This window comes from Drosophila elegans, unplaced genomic scaffold (genome assembly GCF_018152505.1).
Source record: "Drosophila elegans isolate 14027-0461.03 unplaced genomic scaffold, ASM1815250v1 contig_520, whole genome shotgun sequence".
Classification (NCBI taxonomy): domain Eukaryota; kingdom Metazoa; phylum Arthropoda; class Insecta; order Diptera; family Drosophilidae; genus Drosophila; species Drosophila elegans.
The window spans coordinates 2,599,837-2,622,863 of NW_024545903.1; the positions used below are offsets into that span (position 1 = coordinate 2,599,837).

A 23,027-nucleotide genomic window follows, 5' to 3' on the forward strand; every position below is an offset into this window, starting at 1 on the left:
GTGACCTAATGCTGCACATAGAAATAAATAAGAATGTCTGGAAACCACATTACCACAATCATTTAAAAGTAACTTTTCTTAAATAGGTTTAAACTTTGAGACTTACTCTTTCTAATAGTATTTATTTACTTAAGCAAACGGATGGCAATAACGAAAACAAAGATTGATAAAAGTCAACAAGAACGTAGAACTGTTTATTTATTCACTCGCAGACATAATTAAGTAGTAGTATTTACTTTGGATATTAACGAATTCAATGATGGAGGGTGCCTAAGATTATGCCACAATACATTTTAAGTCCAAAGGTCCTTTTGAAAGATCACGATCTTTTATTCATTGCATACTTTTTGACACCGTTTCAAAGGCCGTTTCTGTGCATCCCATTTTGCCAATTTTATTTCACGAAAACTATTTCCATTTCTGTTAATACTAATGAGTTCTTGAGATATTTTATCTTTGCGCACCTCTCAGAAATAATTTATATCCAACGAAAATAATTTTTTAATTAAAAATACAATTTATAATGGGCAAATGGGACAGCAGATCCCCAATATGCGACAAGACAACAGTGGCAATTAGCAAATTTCAGCAGAGCACACACGCTGGCAACTGTTTATAAAAGTGGTGTCGTCCTGGCTGCTGCCGTTGATGGTGGCCAGTTGGCTGCTGACGCCACTTTAGCCAGTGACTTGTCCAATTACTATAACAACAGCGTGGCGAAAGTGGGGAAAGTGGGGAAAGCGGGGGAAGTGGGGGGCGAGCGGGACGAAGTGTGGCATTCAAATGGCATGCCGCAGGACACGCTCGCACTCACACATGCAGGTTGTCGACCGAACGGAAGAGTCAACTCAAAGTTTTTTCATATCCTGTGAAAATTATTATGCGCTTTTGTGAAATAGTCGAAGCCAGCGGCCAAAAGCAAATGTTTGTACTGCTGCTGCAGTTTTGACCAGGAGACAGGGACCACGACCGCACACAGGATTCGACAGTTGGCATCCTTGACTCCGACTGGCGAAAACTTTTGTCAAATTAGTTTTTTCCTTCTCTCTTTACTTTTGTGTGGCTACAACAGCTTGTGGACAACGATGTCAGCGTTAGTTCTAATCATTATCTGTTCTTAGCCAGGTTCCCTACATTCGTTTTCGCAAATGAAATGTGACCAGCATTTAAAACTATGAGCGTATGCTTTTCTGCAAATTAATTTTGTTGCGCTTAACTTAATTGCGGTCGTATAAATGTAATATAAAAGGGGTGTCTTATATAAAAGCTTTAAAAATGACTTAAAATCATTAAACAGATTGTTTTCCAAAAAAATATCACTAAGTAATAAATAAACATATATTTAGCATTACATTAATCTTTTTTTTAATAGCTTACTTAATTACAATTTATTAAATTATTTCCAAATACAACATATAACAATTTAAAAAACACAAAAGCACATAAAAAAACATATTTGAACGGGCAACTTAAAACGATTTAATAAATCATATCCATAATGATTTAAATTATATTTTCTTTCTGTCTATTTTATCGCAATTCTAATTAAATTACCTTCTTTTTTTGCAGGTAAGTTCAACCCTTTTGCACATGGAAGCAGTGAGTAAATCAAACACCTTAAATCGTACCCTATCCACACTGATTTGAGCGACTTGGCTTGAAGATAGACAGAAGACCAAAGGGGAAACCTTTTTCTTGTTGGCCAGAACTTTATCATTTTTCAAAATGCATTTAATTTCATTCCATTTTGTCGCATTTCACTTTTGGGCGCCGTGTCTCTTTCGCTCTTTGACAAATCAGACGGAGGCAAAGTTATAAAACTTCATTTGTAAAAGTGCTACGTCATGCCGGGACTGTATGGCGGGGGGTGTGGGTGGAAATGGGCTGGGGCTGGCTGGGGCGTAAGGGGCGTGGCCGGGTCGTGTGAAGAGTGAAGGGCACAAGTTAGACAAGCCATCAAATAAATCCCTTTTAGGTATAAAGTTCTTTGCTTTACTTTACTTTACTTTGCGCACCCGTTCGTCATTCCCACCACCACCACCCACACGCTTTTCCACCACCCACTGGCTTTTCTTCCATGCGTCTCGATGCCAAATTTTTTCATGCTTGAACTGTTTGAGCAGAGAATTTAGCAAGTTTTTGCTTTGTTTGACAAACGCCAAGGACAATGACAGCCGATTGAGTCAGAAAAAATGGGCAATGGGAAGAAGTGTGGCGGGAAATGGAAATGGAGGTTGCATCGCCCGCTTTTCCGACTTTTCCATTGATTAGTTGGCAAACAGTGCAGTGGAAATTGTTGGATAATCATATCATGTCCACCCTCTTTGCCTATTTAAGCTTGTCATCAATCAGGGCATTATGGCCAATTGAGCTAACATTGTGAATTTGTCATAGTTAAAAATCGTTTAACTGCGATGACATCTAATTGCCCTGCACTTTCTCCCCGTTGGCCAAATGTACCTATCTCTTTCGGGTTTTCCTGTCAATTTCCATTTGAGCGGATATTTGTCGAACAAACTCGATTGATTTTCCCAGCTCTCCGCTTTCCTTTCCTTTCTCTTCTCTGCTCGCTCTTCCTTCACGGCTGATAAGCCACAAAATGCATTTCTAGCAATTTCCTTGTTTGGCCCATTTTTATGGCGCATGTTGCATACTCTAAGGCGCCTCTGTATGTGTGCCACATTTCCTTTTGCCGTCCACCTCATCTGCTTAGTTCCTCATCCAGACTCAGCCTTGAGTCATCCAGACTTGAGTTTTTCAGGAAATCATTGCATCCAGCGGCGGATATATTCCAGTTGCCAAGCTGCCCCCTTGCCTCCGATGTATGTACTTATGTATGGCACGAGCATATATATGTACATATCCCCTGTCCGCACTCTCTTTGCCAGCTGTCTTCGGCACTTCAGCCGACGCTTAAGTTGCACAAAATGTAATACATTTGATTGCACTCATGTTCAAGTTCTGTGGCCAAAGTGGCTGCCGGAGTTGCCTCAGAAGAGGAGAAAAAATAAGGAGTTGCCAGGCGATGCCGATGGCCCAGACCCCTTCTTCTGGCTGATTTTCTCCATCAGGTTGCCGGATTCCTGATCTCCTTTTCCTCCTCAGAGTCGTTCGTCGGTGTGGGAGCCTGAAAATGTTACAAATTGATAGATCCGCTGGCGCATTGGCAACAACGGCAAGCGCAAGCAGCAGTCAATTGCCAACTATCTGTTTATTAGAGCAAACATGAGGAAAAACCCGGGGAAATGCATTATATGAATACGAGACGGATGAGCTCTTATGCTTAGCGTAGGGAACTCACGTCATGGTTATGTTCTTTTTTGGTTGCCATGAGGTACCATGGAATACACATATTGAAATACGTAAACATCTTTAGAGGGAAGCCTTTATGCAAATTATATATTTACTAAACTAATGTACTATTTTACTTTGCATATCCATATAATGTCATTTTTTAATTATTTAATAATAGACACTGAGTTGGTAATCAAATCAAAAATATTTGTAATCCAATCGATCATATTTTTTTAAAGGACAAAAAATAAAGTATTCAAATTAATGAGAGCTAATTTTAAAGATGTTATAAAAGTCCTAAGATATTAAAGTCAAAACTTGAAAACCTCAGCTGAGCGTGGGATCACTTTGAAGAGTCTTTACCCTTGCAAATGTACTCATCTTGAGGCCTATGAGATTCTGATGTATTCTCTTTTGACGTCAGTGCGTTTAATAGGCCTGCGACGCACTTTACATTAACCTCCCACCACAGACAACCTTTTCATTAATACCCATTAGAGACGACTTTCGCTGGCGAGTGGCTCTATACATCATTCACAATTAAATCTGATTAGAGAGTTAGCGGGTCCATCAGGTTCAATCAAAACTGACATGCCGAGTGGTCCAAAGAGCCATACAGTGGGACAATGCCGGCGTGCCCGGCCAGAATGACGAAACCGACTGCCTGTCGTATATTTCCGCCCACAAGTACCAGGCTTCTCCATTCCGGGAGCATGGCTAATAGCCTTTAACTGATGGCGGGCAGTTCCACCATTAGGCCGGAAAACCGACAGTTGGGGGGAAAACTTCTGTCGTCGCAAAACAGCAGTCGGTTCGACATCGACATCCGTTCAGGTTGAGCCATCGGACATGCTAATAGCTTTGAACTTTTCGCAAATTGCAGGCACTGCACCCTCAGCCCCGTCATTTTGCAACAGCAACTGCAAAAGCAATAGCAATAGCAATAGCGATAGCAATAGCAATGGCAACTGCATTTGCGTTGGACTGTTAATTACCGTTATTGAACTTGTTTGATTGGCACAAGTTGAAAAGTTGGGCGAGCCGAGGCAAACGCTGACCACCAAGCAGCCCCGCTGAACCCCTTAAAATCGGATTTCCCGGGCGGATGAATGTTTGCGAGGGTGCAACAGTTTTCCCCGACTGCCACATGCAATGTAAATACGGCCAACATGGAAAGCCACTTGGAAAGGCGTGCGTCAGGCTTACGATATTACATCCTGCAATTAACCAGCTTTTACCTTTTCCCCTCTTCTGATAATATGATATTCCATCATATAATATTTCCGCAGTTATATCGCTTTCCAATAAGCCATAAATAAAATATTTTATATTTCAACCATCTTTTCGAGATAGGCATATTTTAAAGGCATATTTTATATTTTTCAACAAGGTGTCGCCTTTTCTCAATTGTAATTTTTTCGAAAAGATTTAAGTTCGCACAATACAAAAACGATATGAGTTAAGTCGTGGATTTCTTTTGTCTTGAATCATTTTGTAGATATTTTGGTTTCAATTCGTATTCTTTACATTATAAACATTGTAAGACATGTGGTTTTTTGGGTCTTCTCGGAGTACAGACTTGTTTTAAAGCTAATAGAATTGTCTAAATAAAGCTATAGCATATTTTGCCTCTGCAAGGACATCACTTTAAAATCTAGCTTCAGTAGATACTTTTATAGTCCGATAATAAATTCTAGGCACAATTTTTGTAAACGATTTTTAAACATACTTTTCTTTAGTGTGTCATCATTGTCCTTTAAGCAAATTGCAGGCTGCATTCAATGCCGCCTGTCAATTGGCAGGCAATGGCGAATACAAAGGCAATACAAGCTGCGCCAAACAAGATGGCGGACATCGTCCTTGTGGTCCTTGTCATCGCTGCGCTTTTCCCGCTGTCATCGCCATGCGGACATGTGCGATTGCCTGGTTGTTTTCGTTGATTTTTCCACTTGGCTTCCACAGCCATGTTGTTAACGCGGAGCTCGGTGCGGAGCTTTCTTTCGATTCTACGGATGCTAAAGTTGACTTTTTACTGATTTCCACTGCAAACTTTTGCCATAGTTTAGTAGTCCAGCTTGTTGTTCTTTTTCGCAGCAACCAAGGGATTTATGGGGGCTCAAAGTGCTTCTCGGTTTTCAGCTCTCGAATCTCGCTTGGGTGTGAAGTAAAAACTTTGTCCTGTCGTAAGTAGGGGAATTTATATATGTACATGTATATGGACACGTGGCACATGTGTAGGTGTTCGGGCACTTGGGCGCAAAGTTGTGCCAGTCAGTGCGTAATCAGGTTTAAGCCAACTGTAATGCCACCAGATGATATCGATTCAATTTTCAGGACTTTCATGCTGCGATCCAAAAATCTCGCTTAAGCAGTCAATTCATTAATATTAGCTGCAGCTTGTTTACTACGAACGGCGAGAAATGCGAGCTTAATCCTGAAAAATAAAGCTAGCTAAGGAGATATATCAAGTTGGGTTGCAAAGTAAGTGTCAACTGAGGCTAAATTATGTCCGATTCGTTGGAGTAAAACTGCGAGGAAGACCAGCTATCTGTGTCGATGGCATTTGCAATTGAATCCGGCTTGTAGCCAAGCGGCGACAGATTTTGTGTGGGTTTTGGAAAATGCAAATTTCGGATATTTATGGCCAACCCATTTGGTGAATTTATTGTTCGTGCGTTAGTTTAACACCCACTGTGCTTACAGAAGCAATAAATACTAAAATAGAAATCTTAACTTAAAGGCTCTTCTTAATTGTGGAGCTCCAACATCCTACTTTCAATGACGTAATCCAAACTTCTGTCGCTTGAATCAACTTTGCGTCAAGCTCGTGTGGAAAATTCACTTTCCTCATACGTAAGTTTTATACATTTTGCTAACACGAATTGAATTTCTTTCCCACATTTTTTTCCGCTTTCACTTTGGCTCAATTTATAAAATTGAATATTGGCAGCGAAACTCGATTTGTCCACATACGACCACACCCACAGAAGCAGGACGAAAAGGACCTACCGTTTTCTAGGGCGTGTTGCGTAAGTTGGCAAATTATCTGAAGGAGAGACGAGTAGCTGAAGCTACTTACTCAGTAAATGATAGACAGTGGGACAAACTACAAATTGGCCAAGTAGAAAATCGATTATTATAACTATTTACTATTTGCAAAAATTTATGAAACTAAAGTAAGCAAATTGTGAACTTTATTTTACCAATTTAAAAATAAATATATAAATATATACATATATTTTTTCCACTGTTAAATCGTTTAGTGCATTTCCTTTTGGCATCCTTTATCGCCTGCCAATTGCTTCAAATCCTACTTCACACACACATTCACACATGCCAATGCCTTGGCACGCATTTTATTTAAATACAAGCACATGTGGGAGTGTGGGTGTGTGTGTGGTGTATAAAAATTGCCATTTTCCCAGTGATTTTTATTGCGCCCACCGCCCTTCTTAGTGGGTCCCCTGTCCTTATCGCCACCCCATTTTTTGTTTTTCCCCATCACTCTGAACGCCGTTGACAGCTTTACGTTTTGTGGGACGCACAGTGACTTACATAAGTACACCCCCGCACACTGGCACACCCTCACATCCACACACAACTGCTCCTTTGTGTGTCATTTAGCTTTTGTCTCACGCGTGCCAAGTTCCCTCCTTTCCCCTCATTTTCCGACTTGTTTGTGCTCTTAATTTTCTTGCCAAGTTTGCAGTTTTCGCAACGTTTTTATATGATTTTTATACAAACGTGATATATTTTTCTGATGCGCCCGTTCACTTTTTATTATCGCAGCAATGCCCCATGTGTGTGTGAGTGTGTATGGTGTATGTGAGTTTGGGTCTACGTCCTTCGTCCTTTGTTCTGGGCTATTCAATTTCATTTATTGATTTCCCTGCTTATCTCTATCCGTGTGTGTGTGTGTGTGCCGAGGGGAAAGTAAGCACCCTACTTCTGCTTTACAAACGCAAACTGACGGTGACGGACGGCCATGTGGTGGTCCAGCTTGTTCCAGAACTCCGTCAGGATGCCGCAGTCCGAGTGCCGCTCGTTCAGCGGCAGGGCGAGCATGTTAACCGGCAAGTTCTGCAGCTCCTTGCACGGCGGCGAGTCCTTAAAGTACAGGTGAAAGGCGCACACCTGCTGGAAGATGTCGGCCAGGCTTTTGCCCAGCGGCCAGCCCTTGAACTGCCAGTTTGGACCCAAAGCGAACACGGCGGCCACCCGCACCCACTCCTCGGAGGTCAGGCGGGTCACGACGTCGATGATCCGGTAGCTCACAAGTTCGTCCTGAAAATGGCATTTCATAAAAGTGAATAAGAATCTTAGCAAGCGTACATTTTAGTAGGACACTGAGCATTATGATTATGCATTTCCCCTTATTTGGAGGTTTGATCAAACAATTTTTTTAGTTTAAACGAATATATAGACAAATCTGACTGCTTCCAATGACTTTACTGATTATGTTATACTTAACCTTGTAAAAACTTATAATTTAATTGTTCGATTTGAAACAATATTAGTGTGCATAATTTTTCTATGGGGTTTTTCTCTGGGTGTACCCTTAGATTTTCAATTCTGCAGCTATATATAGTAGTCCTCTTCGACCAACGTGATAAACAACTTTTGGGACTTGAGTGATTGCTCTTTTAGAATTTTCAACAAATATTTGGCTTTTAGCTCGTCGAATTCAACCATTTAGGTTAGTTGTGGGTAAACAATGATATTGTTTTTCTGTGTATTGACCCACCTGAAAGCGTCGCTGGATGATGACCTCGTCGGAAAACTGGGGTGGCCTGGAGGGCCTGTAGCTCTGGCGAGCTTGCTCCACCGAGACGTAGCGCATCTCCTGCAGAAGCTGCCTGGCATTGTGCAGGGTGATTAGACTGGTCAGGGCCTGCGGAACCACAATTATGGGCATTCGGGCGTGGTAATGAACGATCTTAAGACGGCGCTCCACATTCTCAGCTGTCTTGGCTATTTTCGGACTAAAGCTCGTGGGCATGGTCTTCTCAATGTGGCTGCCCTGCTGATTAAGCCTAACGAATGCGGACTTCACTTTCTCCAGGTGACTACCCTGCGGATTGATGCCAAACTCCTGCTGGCCCTTGAGGAATTTCTCCTGGTCGTAGCGATTGTACTTGCTCTTTGGCGGCCGTTCCTCTGTTTTCAGCTGGGGCGGCACCACCGGCACTTCGTCCAGCTTGGACACCTGGCGACTCCTATCGGCTTCGTAGAAGAGCGCCAGGCACTGCAGCACTCCGGACAGATTCTTCTTGCCCAGCAGCTGCTCCTCGCGGCTGCGAGGCTGCCTCTCGCGCTCCATGGCCCGCCGGCAAATCTCCGCCTGCTGCTCTTGCTCCTGGCGATCCGTCTTGCGCTGCAGCATCCTCTTGCGCTTGCCCTCCTCATCGAGTACGTTCTTCATCGCCAAACGCTTGGACTTAATGGCCGCAATGGCCTCGACAGTCATGGTCTGGTCGAGAGTCTTCCAATTGCCGTTCATTTTAGAAGAATTTAGTACGTTATTACACTTCGATAGCTGATTTTAAAGGAATCAAACTCCGATTCTGACAAAGGCAGTTTTTTACGTGCTATTTTTTCAAAAGAAAAGTCAAGGCCTACTCGTTATATTTTCATTTTTTTTTAATGTGCTAGGACTGCCAAGTAACCTACAGTTTATCGATTAATCTGATTATTTTTGTTTATCAGATATCACAGTGTCTAAGGTATTAAGCATTTAAAAGTTCAAATCAAAAAAAATATTTTGTTTATTTTAAAACGGATTATAGACAAACAAATTTAAAAAAAACTTGTAGCTAAATTTTATTTTCAGCTAGACAGATTGTCATTTCTAAACTGAAGTTAATAAGTACAATTATTTTTATTGATAATTTGCGTATCTGTCGAAACAAGATTATTCAAATTATTCTTTCATTAATGACTGCTAAATTATTAATAGCGAAATCTAAAGCAGTTGTCGCCTTCACTCTATAACACCCTTTCTGAGGCTGACATTTTTCTTGGTTACCTCCTTTCTTGGCACATAAAAAACTCATAAATATTCAAACTTTCTCGCAGCCATCGCTTATTTTTTGTCAAAGCCATTATTTATTTTTATTACATTGCCTTGGTCAGTTGTTTGCCTCGCCCCTTCTCTCCGGTGATTTTTATTTTTCCGCCCCGAGTTGTTTTTATTTGTAAGCTATTTTTATTTGACAAAGTTTTTGCCCTCACTCCGGGAGAGCTTCGCAGAAGGAATTGTCCCCGGCTTTATGTTATTGACTTTAATAACATTTTAGCTGCTAGGCATGAAAATATTTTTATAAATTGTGTTTTTATTTTCTTCTTTGGCTTTCTTGCGTTATTTTTTTTTCCAGCAACGCTTCGCTTTGTTTTGCTGCCGAAGTCTGAAATTGATTTCTGCAAGGGGGCCACTCGTGCTCCCATCATAATTTATGCATCCATCGAGTCATCCAGTCAACCAGCCAGCCAGCCTCAAAAGCTATTAGCTGGCTAAGCTCGGCTCCCCTCGATTCCCCAGTTATCGCGGCTATATAGCCCGGGGAAGCCCGTAATTGCTAAAGCGAAATTTCATTACCAAAAACGAAAACGAGCGGATGGAAGTTGGCTGGCAGACGGGTTTCGTTTCGCGTGTGATAAATACCGTAAAAGGTCGCAGCCATCGCGCTGCCTGTGAAATGAAATTTTCATCCAGACTCCTCTTGTGGCAGCCATTTTGTCGGCGCTGCACTAGAAAATGGCTGAATGTCGGTGGCGGTGGCAGCGGCATCGTTGTCGCCATTTTTGTTTATGGCCGCATTTGTCACGGCAAATTGTATTGCCAACTGGCGTGGTTCTTGCCATTCTCCGGCATTTTTTTTCGTTTGCCACGTTAAGAATGCGGCATAAAAAATGCGATGAACCGAGGGTTCACCTTACGTCTACGGCCTTTTTGGCATGTTAATTAAAGCGGCTGGATGGCAAGGATCATCTGATTGCTCATTCGGCTCGGCACTAATTAAGTTTATGACATTATGACAGAAAAAATGGGATAGTAAATGGAGAGCATTGGGAGGTAGTTTCAAGGTAGTCGGAAAATTTCGAAATTTATTTTTTTTGGATGGACCAAAAATAAAAAAAAGTCCACATAAGGAACGCCACAGGAGCTGATCCCAAAGCCATGGAAACCGAAAACAATGCAAGGGAATTGAAATTGAAAACAATGGCTCACTGACATAGATATGAAATGCCTTTTTTTTGCCGCATTCAGACTTGCGTTCTCGATTCGTTTCTGGTTAAGTCAGCGAAGCGGACAGCAGAAACGAGTGCATAACTTCAAATTTAATCAGAGAAGAATGCGACCACGCATAGCCATTCTGGCCGCGGGGAAATGGAATCATCGTTGGCCAGCGTTTTGCACTCAACTGCATGGAATCGCATCAAAGCAAGGGAAACCCAGCAGAAGGCAAATGGAAAGAAAAAAGTGAAGTTTGGATGCCTTTGGGCGATCCTCCCACGCAACTGGCAACTAATTTCGCCTCAGTGACAAGACAAGGCCATCAAAAATTCCCCCACAAACGGACCCTGGCCAATTATTGTTTGTGGCTCTCTCGTTTTATTACGTGGCCGCAACATTGGCCCGTTTACGGCGCACGACCCTCAACGGGACGGACCGGGTCGAATCATTTATTGTGCAGGCTGTGAGAGGAGAGAAAAAAATTTTGTCAGCTTATAAACAGTAAAAATAAAATGCCGGGCTAAACAAATACGAGGACAGGACCAACGACATCACTATAAAGCGCCATTGAGACACAAACACATGTGAAATCACACGTACAATACACCCAAACTCACTTGCATATAGTACATACACAGAGAGATATAAGCGAGAAATATTTTAGAATATTAAAGGTCTAAAAGGCTTTTTATTATTAAAATATTTATTAATTAAATTTAAAGTTAAGTTAATTTAAATTTTCAGTTATTATTGAGGATATAAACATGAGCAAACGCTGGTTTTACTTTTACAATGTAAAAAACAATAAATTTTTAAATTTTACCTTAGTTTATATCCAAGAATAAACCTTTTGAAGCCGATTAAGCATTTTTCTTAATAAATCTATGAATTCGTTTCAGTTTTTTATTACAAACTGCAGAAAGTTGTTGTCGAATTTGTTCTCTGTGTCCATGTGTTTGCTTGGCCCCCTTCAAGGCCGACATTTTATTACTTTCCTTGGCGAATTATTTTCATTATGTTTTCGCTTTCGGAGCAGATTCATTTTGCCAGCCAGGACAATTTAATGGAAATGAGATTGGCTTCGGCTGAAGGTGCAATGAAGCCATTGACGAGGAATGGAAATACGCTCGTTAAGCGGGCAAATAAAGTCGGCAGGAAGGGTCAGGTCCGCTGATCAATTTCAATGACATACTGTCCCCTTGTGTCGCCACAAGGACCTCGAGTTCCGATCGAATTGTTAACCATGACGAGTCTCGCCCACATTGAGACGACTTCAAATAACAGAGACAGGCTGCACAGGATATGAACTGGAGGTCTGCTTGTGCTCTTGATTGTCCTGTCGACTGTGCTCGCGCACATTCAGTGTGTGCAGCTGAAAAGAATGCAGGGGTCCACTAACCTTTTCAAAGTTTTTTAAAGAACTCGACAACTGCAGCCGCAGCTGCAATCTGTTTCTAGTATCTTTCTTTGCCATTGCCGGCGTGTCCACTTGGCTGTCTCTCCATCATGTTTGCACATTTTGATGTCTGTTTGATGTGCAACAGTTGCACTTCAAGTGGCCAGTTGCTGCCTGTCATCTCGCTTTGCGAAATATCAAGCATTCGCCATGTGGTCCGACTCTTGGCACTTCCGCCCGCAGGGGCCACTTGGCCAGAGAGAAACTTTTTTATTCAATTTGATTTTCTTCAACTCCAAGCAGCTGTTGCAACTTCCCCACAAAATTGAATTCATAGAACGGATGCCAGCACACGAAATTAAGCGGAAACTCTGGAATTTATTTGCAATGGGTTATGTCAAAATATTTATATAGATTTTCAAAGCGTTCATAAGTTTCAGGCTTTAATCATGCGGCGGCCCAACTAGGACACATATGTATGCATTCTTCTCGGAACTTTTCCATTAAGCCATCGTTGAGTGCAGTCTCTCGTTTTGAGAGAACTTGTGCAGGCAATCAAGGAGTCAGCCTTGACGAGCAGGAGCAACTGCACGCACTTTAAAAAGTTAGCAAACGTTGTTAAAAAACTTAGCAAATTTTTTTATCTTTTTAATATTTATTTTTAATACTTAAAAATTTTCTTAAGACGAAAAGTACTGTACAAAACTTAATCGCCATACAGTGAACAAATTGAAAAAATATTTTTTTTCTGAGTGTCTGTGCGAGTCGTTTCTCTTGACATTTGCAAGCTGGCAGGAAGTGCACTTCAAACGGAAATTGCGACACACATATGGCTTGCTTCCTTTGACTCCTTTCTCTCTTTAACAGTATGCGCACGTATGCTAATGTCTATGTATCTCTCGCTTCCCCTAAATTACCGTAATTTATTACAGCCAGTGGATGGCCTTTTTTCTTCTTCAAATGCATTTCAATTGCCAAGTGTGTCAAAAGTTTCAACGCTTTTCGGGCTTTCCCCAGTTCACCTGCCAACTGTTGCCCTCACCTTTTCAGACAGTCTGTCTCGGCTCATGGCCAAAAGCTCATCACATCTGCCACTTAGTCAGCCCGTCTGCTTTTGTTGCAACATTTGCCTCTGCATACACTTAAAAACAATTTAAACCTGATGTTAAGTATGTCCTTGGGGGTGCCACAGGGTTTGAAACTAGTTATAAAGATATTTGAGAAAACGCAATAATATATTTTAAATTTAAAAGTTTGTTGGAGTGTTTTTGAAAGACGATTTTAGGTTTTATTGGTTAATACTTTTGGAAACTATTTAAAGGATTTTTAAAACATTTGTGACTTCTGTTACCCCCCAAATGATATACAACATGTTTGAATTTGAGCAACTAGTATTTTTGAAAAACTTACTTTTATGCTTTAATTCCACAATCTAATTTGATCAACTGGCTAAAAATAGGGCAAAACATTTATTTTTAGTTTAACGTTTGAACAACAATTAGCTTCCGTTCTTCTTTTTTAAAATATTGAAATTGGAGTATTGCCTTTATAATACGTTAATTTTTTTTCAGAGTGCACATTCGTGTGCAGTTTCGTGCAAAATATTTTAGAGCGCTATATGGTATGTGCAGCAACTGTAAACTGTAAAATGCTACTAATTGTTTTGCCGCCAATTACGTGCACAAGTGTTTGTGGCAACGAGTACGTGAGTGCGTGTGTCTGTCGTTTGATGTATGCGCACTGTTTATTAAAATTTATTTTGTCGAGCACCTACTTTTTAGTTCAACTCAGCTCACCTTGCCGGAAATTTGTGCATATTCGCATAACATTTAGCACACTTTTCCGCATTTGCGGCTTCGACTGACAGGGGAATGCATGGGGAATGCTGCGAGTGGGAAATTATGGTTTTTGCTTTCAAATAGATATCATGGCGAGCGGTGAGAATGAAAGTGAACACTAAAATGGCCAACAAAAGTTAAAATTTTAACGGCTTATTTAAAATATTTCTGGGGCTCCATAAAATAAAGCTGCGTGGCAATAATTTTTCGTTTAAAGACAGGATAAATATCGAGGTAAACGACATTTTGGTTTATTAAATCGTTTAAAAGCTTCCAAAATACATCCTACAAAAAAACCATTAAGACTCCCGCTGGCCATATAGGCTGACCTGAATCCTCGGGCTACAGATCCCCACCATCACAATCACGAAAACAACCAAAGCCAATTCATTGAGGCGTTAAGCAGGAAGGCGCTTCCACCTCTTACGGCATAACGCGCATACGCACCGTTGTACCGAGGGAGAGGTATATGTAAGTGAAGGCAAACAAACATAAAAGCAAACAATAAATGGAAAAAAATACCGTAGACATCTTTTGTGAAAATAAATGATTATTTAATATTTATTTTCATGTTGCTTGAGAAAGGTGGAAGGTGGCAGTCGGCTGCATCATTTTTCATGCCACTCGATGTGAGTCTAAGTGCCTCGCCGGGCCCCGCCATTAATGCCAGTTGATTGGTCAGCAGAGGACTGACCATGGACCCAAGGAAGCACCAGACAAAATACTCACACACATGTATTTATTATTTAGCCAACGTTTCTGATTATTTACGCCTGATAGGACCCGGCTCTGGAGGGTGTAAAAATGATTGAATGTGCCGGCCAGTGAAATCGGAATTGGATGGGTCAGCTTGTGCTTTGTTGTCTGGCCTTATTTCAGCTCTGAATGGGTGTTTTTGCTTAGGCTAACGAATCAGGCTGGGGGCTCGAGTGATTTATTGATTTAAATGGTAGCTATGGAAGCTGGCCAAAAAACAAGCTGGCATCATTAAAACGAAATAATACATTGTGACAGAAATGGCTTGCACCACAAGACCATATAATTAACTCATCATTATTATAACTTTTGTGTGCTATGAAGAAGTTTATATATTTTGTTAACAACTAAGTTGTCATTTATCCTTTTTACTAGGTAATTAAATATTTAATTTGTTATTGAGTTGTTATGAGATATTTCGCAGTTACTACAAATTTTTCTATGATCGTTGTTTATCGCTAATAATTTTATTCTGTGACTTAAATCATATCACTTGGCTGCCTAATTTTTATTCTGTATTTTACTCTTTATCCCTATCACTTCTCAACCACCTTTCGTTTTTTAAAACCAAAAAAATCACTGAACCATAGAGACAATCAAAACTTACACACCCACACACATAGTTTGCTGCCTCAATCACTCAGCAAAAGGCTCGGAAAAACCTCTGCAGTTTTTCCACTTACACATCAATGCGAAAGTGAAAAGGGCTGACCCGTTTGAGGGGGGAACTTTGGGCTAAAGGAGGATAGAAGTGGTTGGTCGGCTTGACGGCACGTTTAATGAATTGGAAGGTAATAAGCAAAGCATTACGGCTATTTCTTCATCAGCCTCTCATTCTCCTCCGCTCCGCTCCGATTATTGATTTTTATTGAATGCGAATTTTTTGCGAGCTTCTCATTCTCCCTGCTGTCTTATTGGATTTGTGTGCAAGTGGAAAAACGGAAAAGGGGGTCTGCCAAAGTTAATAAGATTTGCCTTTTTGTGCTTTTCTGCTTAGCTTTTCTTCGTCTGCCTTTTTGGGGCCAGTGGTCAGGCGAATTAATTAAAGCACATAAAAAATGGTCGAGTGCGAGGAATGCAATAAAGTCAACCAGGTTTTGGGGTAGTAAAAGGGCGGAATAGCTACAACTATAGCCGGGCAAACAGGAGCACACGGGCACGCATCATTTAAGCGCTAAATTATAGCTTACTTTTATGCGGCAGGTTATAATTCACTGTACGTGCGAAATGCAGTTGCAGCCAAAAACTGACAGTGGTGCCGTTGGTGGTGGTGGTGATGGTGGTGGTGCCACTGTGGAAAATTATCATTTTAATTGCGCATTTCCCAACGCTACATAAAAACAGCAAAACATTGCAAAAAATATATAGTCGGAAAACCAAAAGCGGCAAAGTCAAAGCCCAAGTAAATAAATTATGCTGCAGACTTTTGCAGCAACAACAATTAACAAAAACAACATCGTTTTATTGCACGACTCTACGTTTTATTTGCATTAATTTGCTACTGCAGTCAGGCAAACGAAAAGCACTAAAAAAAAAACTACTGGAAAAATACAAAAACTGGACTCACATCTGCCAGAAAAAAATTGTATAGGAAATGGCACGCCCCCGCAAACGTCTCCGACTCCCCGCCGTAAAATGTTCACAAATTAAAAAGCCAACGCCGCGAAATGAAAACATAATAAAGTCGGGAGCGCTTCCCCAAACAAAGTTGCCATCGAAATTTGGTCACGTGCCACCTCGCTCCCAAAACGCCCAGAATGCGACTGTGTGGAGTTATTTACGTGCCGCGCACATTTTTTGGCGCATAATTCGTGTTCTATGGGGAAGGGGGGGGGGGTGAAGGAACGGGAGCAGAAGCCGGAGCAGGAGTCAACAAACAAACAGCCAAAAGGACGCACAAACGAACCGAAACTTCTGGCTGGCATAGAGACAACGTCAGGACACTGCTGGCATTTTGACTGCCCCTTCGCCGCCCTAAGCTCTCCACTCACTGTTTGTTGTCTCAGCATTTGTTTACTCGGGCACAGTGAAACTGCAGCATACTGCGAGGCGCTGGCGCATCGCGGCGTATACTTAATTTGCGGTTGGCGCTGGTCACAGCACGTAGCCGCTAAGTATGCTACGCCTAATGACCAGCAGAAGCAAAAGGCGCCAGGACACCAACTCTGATGGCGGGGAAAGGGAAAATACTCTGACTCTATTACATTTTTTGCCTTAGACCTAATTTGTCCCAAATAGAACAGATTTTTTAAATCATAGGAAAGCTGTGTATTCTTAGTAACTCTTATGAAATATTTGTTAGTCAGTTTGTTTGAAGGTGCATAAATCATTAATTAAAGTTAAGATTATGCAAATTATGCACAAAATAATTAAATCACCAATTATTTAAAATAAATTTATTGAAGCTCAACGTCGCAAGAATTATACAAAAAAGAACGATTTTGTATTAATGTTTAATATTTTTTTGTATGCTTTTTTAAAATAGTTTGCTGATTTGGCCTTAATTTATTAGTTCCGCTTGTGGGTTACATTTTATTTAAAAGCATCAAATATAAGTCACTATGTTCAGGTTTTAAGTTACAAGGTTTTTGCAGACTCCTTGCTTAAATAAAATACCCCTTTTAAAGGACATCCAAGATTCCACAGACCCCACAAGACAACCGAAATGCGTCCAACTATAAAACCTCACCAAGGCTGATGGAACAAAGTGCCGACCTTTTTGGCAGAGTCGCCGGGCGACATAAATAATACGGAAGCAGTCGTGATGGCAGAAATAGGAGCGACAAACGGCCGCTAGGAAATGGGCTGATAGGGACTCTTTCTTTTTTTATAGATGGTAAATGACCCGGCCAACGAGTTTCTTGCATTAAATATACGTGGAGCAGTAATGTTTTATCTAATTTTTGTAATGCCGCGCGTGCTGAAGTGAGAAATATGGCCGGCGAACGTGGTCAGCTGCTCGGGTATCCCAGAGGCAGCTATCAATTTCTATTAGGCCCGCTCGCTTGCAGGCCAGGTCGGTGTCACTTTAAAACTGCAACCGGGCCAAATTGAAAGCAACTGCTGAGCTGAGACAGGGGCAAAATAAAAGGGGACAAGTTGGCAAAAACTGGCAACAGAAATGCGGAGCAGCAACGGCAGCAAAAATTGCTCTTAATTGGCGGCAGCCATTAAATGCAATTTATCAAACAGACGACAGAGACAGCCGCACAAAGCACACAACACACACAGCCAGTGTGTGTAGTATGTGTGTGTGGCGGATGGTGGGCAAGGGGAACGGGCGGGCAAGGAGGACATAGTGAAGCAGAGCAGAGCGACAACAGTTGACAATTAATTTGACACAATTGCAAAGCACAGGACAGCAGAGAGCACAGCGACGCACCTGGCCAAAAGGATACCAGTTCCACTGGCAACCCGCCTTGCATTTATAGTTGACATTGTGTAAATGTCGTCGACATTGTCCTCGCATTCCATTCCATTTGCGGGTGTGGGTGTGCTTGTGTGTGTGTGTGTGTAATGAGGCAACATGCGGCATGTGCAATGAAGTGGCAGCTCCAAGTAATAGCCACAAACATGGGGACCAGTGGCCTCGGAAGGTCGCCGGCATCCAACATGCATAATCGTAAAAAGTCGGACAACAGGCACCAGCTACCCACCTATCCACTCAGTCAAAAAGTGGGAGGAAAAAGCATCACGTAGCCTTTTAGCTAACGAAAAGCACTGACAAAACGCTATAAGAGTTGTATTAGACTGAGGCTTTAGCGGAATTAAAGTGAATCGCAAACAAACAAGCTGCACTTGAACTTGACGAAAAAAATACGAAATGAAAACAAAAAATAAATAAGCAATTAAGACCATTTACCATGGAAGCTTAAATTAGACACCTGCACGATTGGAGTCATAGTTCCCCTTGTTTTCATGAGCCATTCGATCTATCTGTTCAAGTCAAAGCTCATGGGGTTCTTGACTCCTATTAACATGATCTATGATCTACCGGAATCGCTTAACTTGTATTAGCTTTAAGCCTTAAATGATTCCTAATATTAAACTACTTAAAATAGAGATTGCTAACTCATAATGCCCGATTATGAAAACTGTCAAATATAAGCATTCAGGAGGGTACACCACTCTGGTTCCTTCAGGTTGCTAATGAGTCGACAACGTCAGCATGCATGTCACACACACACACACACACCCCCATCGAATTAAGTGAACCCAGCAAAATGTGGTAAGATGTCAATTACTTTCTCGACAACCTTCGTATGGAATAACTCGGGCAAATATCTAGAATCGCACAATAATTTTGTGAGAGCGTTCGGGAGCGATTAAAAGGCTTTTAGTTGCCAATGCAATGGCAGTAATGAGGGGGTGTTGTTGCACTTGCTGTTGCCTGCTGCTTTTGCCTCTGCTGTTTGCTGGCTGGCCACAAAAGCCGCCACCGCAGACCAGGCAAAGTGCAGTCGTGCCACGCCCCCATTCTCCTCCTCTTCCGGACCCAAACCCCAACTCCGAACTCGGCGCTTGCATTAAGTGGCGGTTGGCAAAGTTGTCGACGTTGTGGAACTTAAACAATGCACAAGGCAAGCGACTGCATACAGTAGCTGGCTCTCCGGTTTCGCCAGGTGCAACTTGCACCATTGCCATAAGCTGCTCAGGACTGGTTTGGTGGTGGGAGGAGTGCGGTGCTGGTCCTGGTCATGGAGACGGGGTGCACAGCCAGCTGTTCTTATGCCTTAAGGACATTAACCTAATCAACGCTCGGTGCCAGGCTCACACTCACACACGCTCTGGATGAATGGGTTGCATAACGAGGGGCGCTCTGTTGACAGTGGGGGAAAATGCAGGGAAAACGAAGGGAAAACGAAGGGAAATGGAGGAAAGTGCAAGCGAACCAAGTCGAGTTAACTTGAGCTGAGGGTATTGACTGCCCTGCCAGTTATTGTTTAATGTTTGGGCCGTGATTCACAACGAGCTTACGAGCTTGTAAGCCAAGTGGGCGGAAAACTCTTACAGAGAAAAAATAAATGTCTTTCTGACATCATTTGGTAATACAAAAAACAAAAACTTTAAATGCAAAAGACTTTTGTCAACTAAACAAATTTATTTTTGTTGGTTCTTCATTACAAATCAGGGATTTAAGGACTCCAGAGGGCAAGGATAATGATAAAAAGTTAAAATCTTTCTAAAATAACATCATAAAGGTCATCTTTCGGGATGAGTTCTTGCGACTTGCGACATATAAAATTTAATGCTGCATTCTTCTAGACACATTTATATAGTTATAGTAGGTAATTGATATTCAAGACCTTATGTTACAGTGCTCAGAACACAGTGCTTGAGCCACAAGAAAAAGTAAACACTTGTATATGCAAATAGGCATATGCAATGGGAGCAAGAGTTAATTAGAAACGGACTGGGAAGAGGACAATGCAGCTTGCGTCAATAGTACGACTTATGAATACATGCTGTAAACTTTTCCCCTCTCAATTTTCCATCAGGTCGATTGGCATTTACAAAAAAATAATATTATTAAAGACAACACAAACACGACGTTTCGAGTGTATTAAATTAATGTTGATATAGTGAAAAAAAGACCTGTAGTACCACGAAATGAAACTCAACTCGATGTCATTTGCATGTTTGCCTGGACAAACGCGAAAAAATGCAAAAGAACGAGAGAAAAAGTGGAAAATCGATGCAATTTTTGCCAGTTAAATGTGACGGGCACCCACGCCATCCGATATGCACGTAATCGGCTGACATGTATGCATATAGACGCATGTACCAACGCGTAATTATGTCAGCGCTTGATTGTCCGTTCCGCCCTTAGGCGCGTAGCTCCATCGTTTTGTCAGTCCATAAAAGTACATGGTTTTTTTTTTGCATATTGATAAGGCCGCACGTAATGCTCCATTGAACTGCCATAATTGTCGTGTGTGCGAAGGCCTGGAAAGCGGAGCGATTTTTACACAAAATTATTTGCAATTATTGCGTAAAACTGCCTGATTTATGAGGGCAATTGAAAACCAATATTATTCCGCAAAATGTTTGAAAAACAATGCAATTAAGCGGCTGACATCGCCTCAAGGCAAGCAATTAATTTATGGGTGCATTTTTAAGTACGTTATTGGTCGGACGGCCTTTCTGCTCATAAATGAAAAAAGTCATTTTATTAGATTACATGATGGGAAATATATGTTGTGAATAAATTATCAACTTGTTCGTATTTCTCTTAAATAAATCGTAAGAGGGTGCCATAAAAATCAATAGGCTTTTGAAATACTGAAAAGGATGTACAAAAGTAGGGAATAAACAAAAGCTTGCTACATGTTTATCTTAATATGAAAGCCTAAAAATGATCGAGATCACAAAAGAAAAAAATTGTTAGAAATCTACAAAATATTTGTATTTGCGTTTGGAAATTAGTTTAGTGTTTTTTTTTTTTTTGGAATTTCAAACGCAAAGCTAAAGTCCTTAAAAATTAATCAGTTTTATTCTTCTAATGGACTTGAACCAATTGCCGATGCAAAATTAAACAAATAAAGAGCCGCCCATGTCCTCGGGGGGCTAATGAGCAGAGTGTGGAAGGCACGTTTGATTGTTGTCAAGCACCGGCGTTTTGTCAACTGTCAAACAACCCAGCACTCGAAGTGCTCCAGACTCCCCGATCCTGCCCAGAAATTTATGCGGTGCAGCGTATGCCACAGAAAAGCTTGAAGCTTGAGCATGCTCGAGTGTTTGCCAGAGTGTGAGTGCAGGAGTGGGTGTGTGCGAGTGTGCGAGTGTGTGAGTGTGGCAGCTTCATTAAATTTGCACGCACAACTCATGGGCGTGGGCGTGGGCGTTGGCGGTGGCAGTGGCGGTGGGCGGGGCCACGAAGATGAAGCCAACGTCAGTGCTGTGCAATTTCCGACGCAATCTTCATTTACAACTTAAGTTACAGCACAAACAACTACAGCTGCATGCAAACAAACACATACTCGCCAAAAGTGTAGCCGACTTTTAAGCTGTTGCGAAAACATTTTAGAGCTCATATGTGTGAGTACGTGGTCTGGTGAGTGTGTGTATGTTTGTGTGTGTATCTCTGTCTGTGGGTGTGTGTGTGTGGATGGAAGTTACGACTGCTCCATAACTAACCCCGCAGAGCCCCCTTAGTTATGCCTATGGGACCAGGAGCCGCCCGAATAACAGGATATGCCAGGCAGAAATTTATTAGGCGCATTGCACACTTTGTGCGTTCACTTGAAAAATGACAACTTTAATTTAGCTACAAACACAAAGCCAACAGAGGCAGCCCAGAAAGAGATGAGTAACGCCCTGCAAACGAGAAAAGGACTGGTAGACAAAAGCGCCAGCCAGACAATGAGAAACGTAAGGGGTTTGGGAGAAAGTAGACGCTGGAACAGAGGAGTGCGAAGAAAGGGCTCAGAGACCAATCCCGGGGCTAGATCTGCTTTTGTCAGCTAACCACAGACATTGGCTCGCCATTGTCACACGAAGAGAAAAAAAGACTTAAGCAATCTTCATTTTGAAAGCCGAATACCCATTTGTTAGTACAAAAAACAATGTTATTACTGCTATTTTTCACCAAAACCAATACCTTTTTATTATTTATAACACTTAAGCAAATTTTGAATTGTTAGTTTAGTTATTCTGCAGCAATTCAAAATGAAAGGACCATTTTTTAGGTCATATTTAGTACGTTATTCACAACGCCAAAAACATTATTTATCATGAAGTTAATTTATAATGAGCTTCAGCTATTAATATTTTATTTGTATAAAAACAAATTAAGCTCTGCGAACATTTTGTTAATACTTCTTGTCTCCGTGTATCTGATAGCTGCCGGCTACAGTTGACTTTCAGCTCGCAGAAAACAGGAAATGGGGACAGGGAATACACTCCGTTGTTTGAAGGGAGTTATCCACACCCAAACTTCTTCCCCTTCGCCGCCCGTCGCAGATGAATATTAATTACCATTTGAAAGCTTGTCATACACTTGTGTAAATTTATCAACAACAACAGGAGAGAGAGAGAGAGAGAGAGAGCTAGCAGGAAGACAACAAGACTAGAAGCGACGGCAGAGGGGCACAAAAGCCGGTGCTGAATCTGAAGGAGACAATAAGCAGAGTTGTCAAAGAGCAACAAACGAGGGGCACAGAGTTAGGCATGAAAATAGCTTTGAAAGTGCAGGAGATTAGGCCAGGATTTGCATGCATAGAGAAAACATTTCGAAGGCGGGCTGCTCCTCATCGTTTCGACTACTCGTTCTGTAGCTTTTCAATCGATGCTGCTGGCAGCTTGCCTTCCGAAAATTCGTAAATAAATGCATGAGCCCTGAACGCATTCTACATGCAACAAGGCAATGTAATTGATACTCCCATCCCAGCATAAGTTGTCCTTGAATCCTTTGTCGCATGCAGCCTTTTTGGGACCGAAAATTCCAATGGAGTTGAAAGGGCAAATAACTACACAGTCACCAAATCCGGATCGGTTTCATCGGGATGTT

The 23,027-nt window shown here is 41.6% G+C and overlaps 2 protein-coding genes across 2 annotated transcripts in view; one reads left to right on the forward strand and one right to left on the reverse strand.

Annotated features, from left to right (window-relative positions):
* LOC108149850 (irregular chiasm C-roughest protein) overlaps positions 1–23,027 on the forward strand; it is a 126,952-nt gene that overhangs the window by 66,083 nt on the left and 37,842 nt on the right. The gene's annotated exons all lie outside the window — the stretch shown is intronic.
* LOC108149852 (parafibromin) lies at positions 1,579–9,014 on the reverse strand. The gene is made up of 2 exons (XM_017277729.2): positions 8,039–9,014; positions 1,579–7,578 (listed from the first exon to the last, which is right to left on the reverse strand). Exons 1-2 carry the CDS (start codon positions 8,792–8,794, stop codon positions 7,237–7,239), a joined length of 1,098 nt encoding a protein of 365 aa, XP_017133218.1. The 5' UTR covers positions 8,795–9,014; the 3' UTR covers positions 1,579–7,236.

Bases quoted from the DNA above. Each gene is read 5' to 3' on its own strand.
- LOC108149852 (XM_017277729.2), bottom strand. From the start codon at position 8,794: ATGAACGGCAATTGGAAGACTCTCGACCAGACCATGACTGTCGAGGCC. The intron at 7,579-8,038 runs GTGGGTCAATAC...TGCCATTTTCAG, and splicing joins TCATCCAGCGACGCTTTCAG to GACGAACTTGTGAGCTACCG.